General features: G+C 43.1%; 1 protein-coding gene and 3 non-coding genes across 6 annotated transcripts; all 4 read right to left on the bottom strand.

The window, feature by feature from the left end:
- Positions 1-12: 12 nt before the first annotated feature.
- On the bottom strand, positions 13-8,359 carry LOC119325678 (nucleolar protein 58-like). Of its 3 annotated transcripts, none has more exons than XR_005157630.1 (10): positions 8,027-8,359; positions 7,560-7,624; positions 7,297-7,468; positions 5,598-5,816; positions 5,470-5,517; positions 4,338-4,421; positions 3,289-3,500; positions 1,378-1,491; positions 807-961; positions 13-525 (listed from the first exon to the last, which is right to left on the bottom strand). XR_005157630.1 is itself a non-coding variant. In XM_037599394.1 (6 exons), the coding sequence occupies exons 3-6, from the start codon at positions 7,444-7,446 to the stop codon at positions 5,296-5,298; spliced, it is 471 nt and encodes a 156-aa protein (XP_037455291.1). In that variant the 5' UTR covers positions 7,447-7,468; positions 7,560-7,624; positions 8,027-8,359; the 3' UTR covers positions 5,281-5,295. The 3 variants fall into 3 exon arrangements, 1 of the variants encoding a protein (XP_037455291.1); XR_005157629.1 differs by having other exon boundaries at positions 812-961; XM_037599394.1 differs by lacking the exons at positions 13-525; positions 807-961; positions 1,378-1,491; positions 3,289-3,500; positions 4,338-4,421 and adding an exon at positions 5,281-5,349.
- On the bottom strand, positions 1,931-2,038 carry LOC119326976. Its single transcript, XR_005158320.1, has one exon. It is a non-coding gene; the product is annotated as a small nucleolar RNA Z118/Z121/Z120 (small nucleolar RNA).
- On the bottom strand, positions 2,135-2,243 carry LOC119326975. Its single transcript, XR_005158319.1, has one exon. It is a non-coding gene; the product is annotated as a small nucleolar RNA Z118/Z121/Z120 (small nucleolar RNA).
- LOC119326970 lies at positions 2,380-2,485 on the bottom strand. Its single transcript, XR_005158313.1, has one exon. It is a non-coding gene; the product is annotated as a small nucleolar RNA Z118/Z121/Z120 (small nucleolar RNA).
- Positions 8,360-8,365: the final 6 nt, after the last annotated feature.

Genomic DNA, 8,365 nt, shown 5'->3' with positions numbered 1-8,365 from the left:
GAAATGGGGGAGGAACAAGATTGGGAGAAACCAACCAACCAACCAGCGAGGAGGAGGAGGTGCTCGCGGGTGAGGGAATGAGGGCGGGGGGAGGAGAGAAGGAGGGGGGCCGCCGGATTTTATACCGGCGGTAGGGCGGGGGCCCACCTGTCAGCCCGCTCCCTCCCTCCCATCGCCGGTGGTAGGGAGGGAGGAAGCGAGCGAGCGAGCGGGAAGGAGGCCGGGGGTTCGAAAAGCTGGGCCCACACGTCGGTGGCCCCTGGCTTGCTGCTTTCTTGGCGACCAAGTTTGCGCCTCGCCTCCTCCTCCTCCTCCTCCTTGCTGCCGCCGTGGGCTGCAAGCCAGCGCGGCTCGCTGCTCCCCATCACAAGAGACCAAGCCTGTGTTGAATTCTTGGCTGTTGCTGCAATGGAGATGAGTTCTTGGTTGGAGAACAAGTGGTGTGAATGAGGAAGAAGAAGAGGCCGTGGGGCAATAATGGTGGGTGGGTGCATGCGTATCCGTGCACATTGTCCCTCCTTTCACCTGCACCAGTAAATACAATACAGATTGGTCAAATAAATTAAAGACGCCCTCCCATTTTTTACCGCGCCCAAGGTTAATTTAATAATGACCCACCAAAGGCACGTACTCCCCATCCCCTGTACAAGCTAAGCTGTACACAGAGAGGAGAGGGCATGCATAGGGTTACTGCAGCAGCTACCATGGATGGATGGAGCCTAGAGGGCATCCAATGATGCAACCATGTATCATACTGTACTACTTTGACAAGAAACTAGTGGGACATTAGGGACACAGTAATTTACCACACCTCAGCATCAGCAAAGTGATTCACCATCCGCGTTCCACACTTGGGAGGGACATCAATTCGACGGTTGAGGTTAAAAGTGTAACTAACCACAGCTTCAAGCAATCCTTCACGAGGCATGCTAACATCATCCTTCAGTACAGTACGCTGACCCTGAAAAAGGATTACTTGCAGTTTTTAGTCCTCTAAATAATAATTCCACACAATCAACTACCTATGTATGTCATCAGTGGCTCATTCTTTATATTCTATTTCAAGCATGTCTTGTCAGCCGGATAAAATGCCTACAATTGCATAGCAGGAAAGGAAACTACCTAGTTGTACAATGACTGAATCTCCAACACTGAAACCTTTACAAATGATGACTGAGTTCCTTGGATATCTTGTCATACAAGGTTCATGTCATAAGTAACTATTCAGGCCAATTATAATGGCTCTCAAGGCTAAATTCCGGAAAAATATCAGACGCGCACCATCATCAAATCAAATTTGTCCTGAATTTAGTCAGCAGAGACAAAACATCTCAAGTGCCGCCTATCTATGCTTGCTCCTGCCAGGCGAGGTCTTACCTTTCAGGTTCAACATGACAAACTCCTGGGAATGACTGGCATTCCACCTCTTGATGAGAGGGTGGCTTGATGCAGATTGCTCCTTGCTCTTGGCCTTTCCAATTCATAGGCAGCCTGTTGACAACACAAGACACAAGCATTAGCATGAATCCCTGAAAGCTCCTCTGCCTATTCACACAAGTTGCCCGTGCAAAATCACAAGGTAGACCATCGATAGTACATGGTTTACATTTCAAGCAGAAAGATTGAATGACAAACGGTTTACTTATGCAGCCTATGAACATATTCAAGCCGCTGTTCAATTTAAATCTGCACACATTTGCTCACATTTTATGAGCAGTTTAGGATTTATAATCAAGGAAAGGAGGCCTTTTTCAAGAGCCAACTTACACATTACCGTCCTTGTGATTCACCACAGACAACAAACAAGCAGACAAAGGACATGAAAACTGGTCATGCTTACGCTACCCATGAAGGTACGAGGTTTATATTTAAAGCAATAAACATTGTAGTGGGACAAAACTGAATTCGTTGTTCAATTCAGATTTCAATATGTTTGCTCAGAGTTTATGATCAATTTAGGATTAATAAACAAGGAAGTTGACCTTTTCCAAGATCCAACTTACTCAGGTACCATGCTTGTGACTCATCAAATCAAACAATCAAGTTAACACAGAACATAAACAAAGCATATGTTTTACATTTCAATGTAAGAAAACAAAAAAACAAAACAAATATAATGGGAACCATGGAAGGGTGTTTGTTCGGAATATATGATCAGTTTAGGATGTGTAATCGAGGAAGGAGGCCTTTTTCAAGAGCTAACTTACTAAGATACCATCTTTTTGATTCATCACAGCAACACAAGCAGACAAAAGGTAAGAAAAGTAGTCATTAATATTATGCAACCCATGAACCCAGCAAGTAAATGATTCACATTTCAATAAGGAAAGGATGCATGATGAAAGGCCATTGTGGATTGATGTTCAATTTTCAGATTTGCGCATGCTCAGAATATATCATCAGTTTAGGGTGTTAATCAAGGAAGTTGGCCTTTTCAAGAGCAACCTTACTCAGATACCGTCCTTGTGATTCATCACAGCACGCATACAAAAGGTATGGAAACTAGTCATACTCATGCTACCCGTGAACCGAGTGAAGTACATGGTTTACAATTACAGCATTGAATATCGATCTTCCTTTATCATGTCACATAAGCAAAGCATGGGGGGACTCATGGAGTATCCAAGTTATTAAATTGTGAATCTGATATAGGAATATTTCTCACATATGTTACAGAGGTTGAGTCATATTAATTAGCTCAGACTATAAATGTCTGTATCAGCAATAATATGTCTGAGCTAAAATCATTTGTGTGAACATGGTAGATAAATGTTGCACCGATACTTCCGCAAAAATAAAAATAAAAAATAGTTGCAACGATACTTAAGGGCAAGTTAACCTTTCCCGTGCAGGCCCTCTCCTGCCGCACCCCTCTCGCACCCTCGGGGACAACCACCTATTAGCGTCACAGTTACGATTCTACACATTTGATTGCCAGCACAGCTAAAGGTATAGCTTTTTGAGTTATTTGTGTCCACTGAGACACTGACTATCAGCAGCCTAAATCAAGCCAATTGATAACTGATATACATAGGCCACTGCCCTGAATCTTCAGCAAGAAAATAGATTCAATTATAGCATTGAACCAAGCATAGCCATAATTTACAGGTTACAACATGCATGCTAAACAACCATTGTGGTGTTCTTAACACTCTATTTGTTGATACTACCAAAAATAACTAAGACCCTTATACTGAATTTGAAGGATGTCAGACGGATATAATGTGAAGATATCTAGAAATGAGCAACAATCGGATGTAAAAATAGAAATTGACATGTTGAATTTACCATGTTAACAGAACGCAAACCAGAGTCACAAGCCTCCAGAGCAACCACATCGTCTGAATCTTCACTGGCTTGCAGGATCAACTCAGTAACAAGTTGAACATGACTGACTCCTGGGAATGAATGGGAAGCCACCAGGCAGGCATTCCACCACCTGATGAGCGGGTGGCTTGATGATTGCTCCTTCATCTTGGCCTTTCCAATTCATTGGCAGCCTGTTGACAACACAAGACACAAGTTTATCATGAATCCCTGAAACCTCCTCTACCGGTTCACACAAGTTGCAGGTACACAATCAATAGCTGCACTTCTGTTCTGGATGTATGATCAGTTTTGGATGTATAATCAAGGAAGGGGTCCTTGTGATTCATCATAGCAAACAAACAAGCAGACTAGTCATACTCCCTCCGTGTCCCATAATATAAGAGGTTTCTGCTAGGGAGTACTTATGTAGCCCATCAACACAGGTACATGGTTTACATTTCAAGCAAGAAAGATTGCATGGCAAATGGTTTACTTATGCACAGCCTATGTCCCATAATATAAGGACAAGTTAACCTTTCCCGTGCAGGCCCTCTCCTGCCGCACCCCTCTCGCACCCCCAGGGACAACCACCTACTAGCGTCAGCGGGGAGTAGAGACAGTTTTTGCTTTAAAGTAATTAGTTGTATATTGCCAAATCAGCATTTTTCTGAGAAAAGTTGAATTCCTGGATCAGTGTAGGGGCGATAAGTGTCAACATATCTGCAGCAGAGCAGCATATAAATCACAAGAACAGATATCGAAGAATGGTGATGGACAACTAAACTACCACTTAGGGGTAGGTGGTACACAGTGATCACTGATACGGCTCAATTCCTACGGATCGACATGAAACTCGGTACTACCGAAACAATCACTTCCGGTTTGATCGGATTGGGTCTTAGCCCTCCCTACCTAACCAAACCCCCATATGAAGGTCCAACTCCTAGAGGAAATTCACCAGCAGCACAATGCACTAGCTGACTGGCATGCAATATGAAACGACTTTGATACACATGCAATTGACGTACCTATCAAGCAGTTGCCAGCGGTTTCTGATATGTGCATCCACATCATCAATCTCCTTTTCCTAATTCCTGAAGCGTAGCATCAACCTAAAACAGAGCAAAAATATATGTCAACAAATAACCCATAAATTATTCAATAGCAATGTATGGATGACCAGCATCAATGGTAGCTCCACCAAAGAAATCTCTCCAACTAACAGACTTGGGGGAAGGCAAATGTAGGCATAGAGATCAGTGATAAAGCCACAGGCTGTAACTTTGTTAACAAGAGCAACCAAGACCCTTATACTTCTAATGCTGACATGCTATACTTCAATCGTTCTTTTTTTAGGCTAAAGAGAGAATTTGCTGCATTAAGAAAGAATTGTCACACTCATTTTGACATAAAGAACACAAGGAGGAGCTTGTGCCAGCGACCAAGGATAAGTGCCTAGAGCTAACTTGTGAGCAACTCTCAATCGTAACTTGAATGTAAACTAACACAGTACCCTTGGGAGTATAACTCTTTTGATGCTAGTTCAGCATTTTGTTCCAAATGAACACGCAACATAAAGGTGGAAATGCAATCAAGCAGGTGTCAACAGTATATGCAGGCCAGGACTGAGTGAAAGTTAGACTAATTCAGGATGCAGTTTATGATGAAGAGATCCATTCATACAGTCTAATTTTGGATACGGTTTATGATGAGGAAATCCATTTGTTCTGTTTAGTATCTCCAACTAACAACGGAATGATACTAAAGTAGGTCTAGTAAACTACTAGGCCAAAAACTGGTACCACGTACTGCCACCGGGTTACAGGAAAAACTGGTATAAGGCCGAATACAAGGCCAATTAACCCATGTACTCACTACAAAGTAGAAACCCATGGGTAACAGTTACCTTGTATCACAACAGCAGGCAATCAAACGATATTATTTCTACAAATGTTGAGAAAACTATTTAAGATGTTCAATTAAGTACTACTCAGACTCCTCTGTGACTTCTCTTTCAAGCATGGAGTTATATAGTTTTATCTGCATTCCTCAACAATTAAGTACTACTCAGACTCCACAGTAAAATAGTTCATACATGCAACAAAAAAATGCTGTATGGTAATTGTCCCTCTGACCCCACTTCAAAAATTCACATCGTACCTCCTTGTTGACAAGGCTCAGGAACTCTTGACGCTCCGTGCTAACAGACTGCGATGTAAGTAATTATGGCACCATCACTAACAGTCCACGAAGTACTGACAGAAAATACAGATGGGCTAGGATCATACCGATGCAGATGCCAGCACAGCCAATGTTCGACTGATATTACAGAGCTGCTCCTGGTCATGTTGTTTTGCAAATATCATTTCTTCTTCTTGCCTAGCAATAGGCCCAGTCATTTCCTTTAAAGCCAAATCTTCTTCACCAGCCTCCTGTTCTGTGAGATTTGCCTTTTCTTCCTTCTTTTGTTTTGCCTTCTCCTCTTTCTCTTTCTTCTTCTCTTCCTCCTGAATATTTTCATTCAAAGCATTAAAATAACTGATTACATGTTCAGTAGCAGGCTAGCAGCATTACGGTAAGTTAAAATAAACAGGTAACAGCTGAGTGTTAGCAGCAATACAGCACTATGCCGAACTAACATACTTGGGTAAGAGCCTTATGCTAAAACAATTTGGTAACAGTTCAATGTTAGCAGCACCATGCCGGCTTCCCCACCGCCGTATTACGCAAAGCTGGTCGGGCGGTGCTTTCACGGCTTTGGTGCCTACCCTTTCTCAATTCACGTAGGTGCCTATGCATATTTTTTAATGCTTTAAACTGCTCCATTTTGTTTAATATATCTGAATTTTCTATTAGATGAATTGCTTGAAAACAGGTCATTTGGCTACACTGTCTGAGGAACTAGTGATGATTGCTAAATGAGCATAATTATAGACTAAAAAAGGGCAGCCCGGTGCACGTAGCTCCCGCTTGCGCAGGGTCCGGGGAAGGGTCCGACTACTTGGGTCTATAGTACGCAACCTTTCCCTACATTTCTGCAAGAGGCTGTTTCCAGGACTCGAACCCGTGACCTCATGGTCACAAGGTAACAGCTTTACCGCTGCGCCAAGGCAACAGCATAATTATAGACTGACCAGCAGAAATTAAGTGATTCTCTTTAAATCAGTAGAACTTGAATCATCACGATCTTACGCAACCAACATTAGATCAGCATATAAACGGCTCTCAGAACCTTAGGTTCATCTAGACACTCTCACACACAGCCACAGCTCTTACTGCTAGTTTGCCAAATGCCCCTACAGCTCCATAACAGCTTTTCCAGCAGAGCCAAACCCCAACTGCTTTCAGACAAGTCTCAGCCCAATAGAACAGGACACGCATTTTCTCATAAGGTGTGCATCTAGAAGTTGTTCATATGATATGCTGACAGTTGACACTACACTACATGGCCTTAAGTAACAAATAAAGGCATATCAAGAGTTCAGATAAAAATTTACTGCCATCGTGACATTTTAGTTATATGCCCTTTCCACTAGACATATTCTAGCTTTACCATGGAATAGCATAAACCATGTATAGCTTCTTAATACATATATTGCATACAAGGAAGACATGAATAGGCAAGACACTTGAGGTTTAATTATGAGAAGGGCATGACACATTCCAAATTCTGAGGCAATGCAGGGCACATATGTTACCATGGGGTGTCAGAAAAAAAAGTAAATCAGATAAATGAGTTTCTGAATTAACAAGAGATAAACAAACTAATAAAATAAGGTGCCAGTCCGTGCCCGCCCGCTAAAAACAAAATACGAAGCACGGGTTCAAAGAGAGCATTCATGTGTTAGCTTCTCACACGTACTGCCTGTGTGGGTTTCGTACTTGTGCCAAGTATTATGGTTGCACTGACAAACGATGTAAAGTAGTATGCAAATTTTCAGTTTGGATAACCTATATATAAAGAAACAACACAATCGTGTTACACACCTTGATAAGTTCTTCCTGCATCTCAAGGAATTTCAGTTTTCTCCTCCTCTCAGAAACCGAATCTTCAGATGGCAATACTGTCCCAATTGTATCCACAACTTCATCTGGCAAAGAAGACACTGTTGCTACAACAGCATCCACGGGTTTCATTCTCCCAGCCAGGGTAAAAGCTCTGACAGCATTAGCAAAGATGAGTAAGCACGCAAGCCCAAACAGAGATGTTCTAGCCACTAGCCAGTGGGAAATACATTAACCAAATTTACCTTGAAAGTATGAGAAGAGAAGATGGTGCAGCATCATTAAGTGATGCATCCAACCAGTCTTGTAGCTGAGCAGAAAATAAAATTACAAGGAATTACTACCAAAGTTTAATATCCATTTACAAGGTACTCCCTCCGTTCGGAATTACTTGTCGCGAAAATGGATGTATCTAGATCTAGATACATCCATTTCCAAGACAAGTAATTCCGAACGGAGGGAGTAGCAGTTTAAAAAATTGAACACAAAGAAGTTGTGGTGAAAGGCAGTGCAATCCAACTTCAGATATGCTTAATTCTAAGTGCAAGCTGAGGCAACGGATGCTGTTTTCCTTCAAAAGTGCGTCAGGATAAAATGTAAAATGAACCGGCTGATGAATTCATATCTGTATATGTCTGCTCAGAATAATATATGATCAGTTTAAGGTGTACAATCAAGGAAGGAGTCCTCTTCAAGTTTAGATGCAACTTACTCAGATACCGGCCTTGTGATTCATCACAGCACTGCATACAGAAGGTCGCCGGAGTAGAGCCGCCAGATCTGGACCGGCCTGACGTCGTTGGCCTTCGGGGTAACCAGCTGAAACGGGAGATCAGGTCGACCGGCTGGAGAGGGACGAAAGATCCCGTTTTTTGAGCCGCTGTTGGCGCCGGCGCCGGCCCGGGGGAGGGGGGAAATCTGGATCCGCGGTTTGGGGACGGGAAGGGGCCATAGGTGGAAGCGGAGGCGGGTAGGCAGGGAAGTGGGGAAGGGCTAGGCATGCGGCGGGGAGGAAGGCCGGAGACGCCGGGTCGCCGGCGCCGGCCCGGGG

This window comes from Triticum dicoccoides, chromosome 6B (assembly GCF_002162155.2).
Source record: "Triticum dicoccoides isolate Atlit2015 ecotype Zavitan chromosome 6B, WEW_v2.0, whole genome shotgun sequence".
Lineage (NCBI taxonomy): Eukaryota > Viridiplantae > Streptophyta > Magnoliopsida > Poales > Poaceae > Triticum > Triticum dicoccoides.
This window is presented reverse-complemented; position numbering and strand designations above follow the sequence as displayed.

What these genes read in the sequence shown, in the direction of transcription:
- LOC119325678 (XM_037599394.1), bottom strand. Translation starts at nt 7,446, where the DNA reads ATGAAACCCGTGGATGCTGTTGTAGCAACAGTGTCTTCTTTGCCAGAT. An exon ending in TGCAGGAAGAACTTATCAAG is followed by an intron (nt 5,817 to 7,296) that starts GTGTGTAACACG and finishes GAAAATATTCAG; the next exon opens with GAGGAAGAGAAGAAGAAAGA. An exon ending in TGAGCCTTGTCAACAAGGAG is followed by an intron (nt 5,350 to 5,469) that starts GTACGATGTGAA and finishes TGAGGAATGCAG; the next exon opens with ATAAAACTATATAACTCCAT.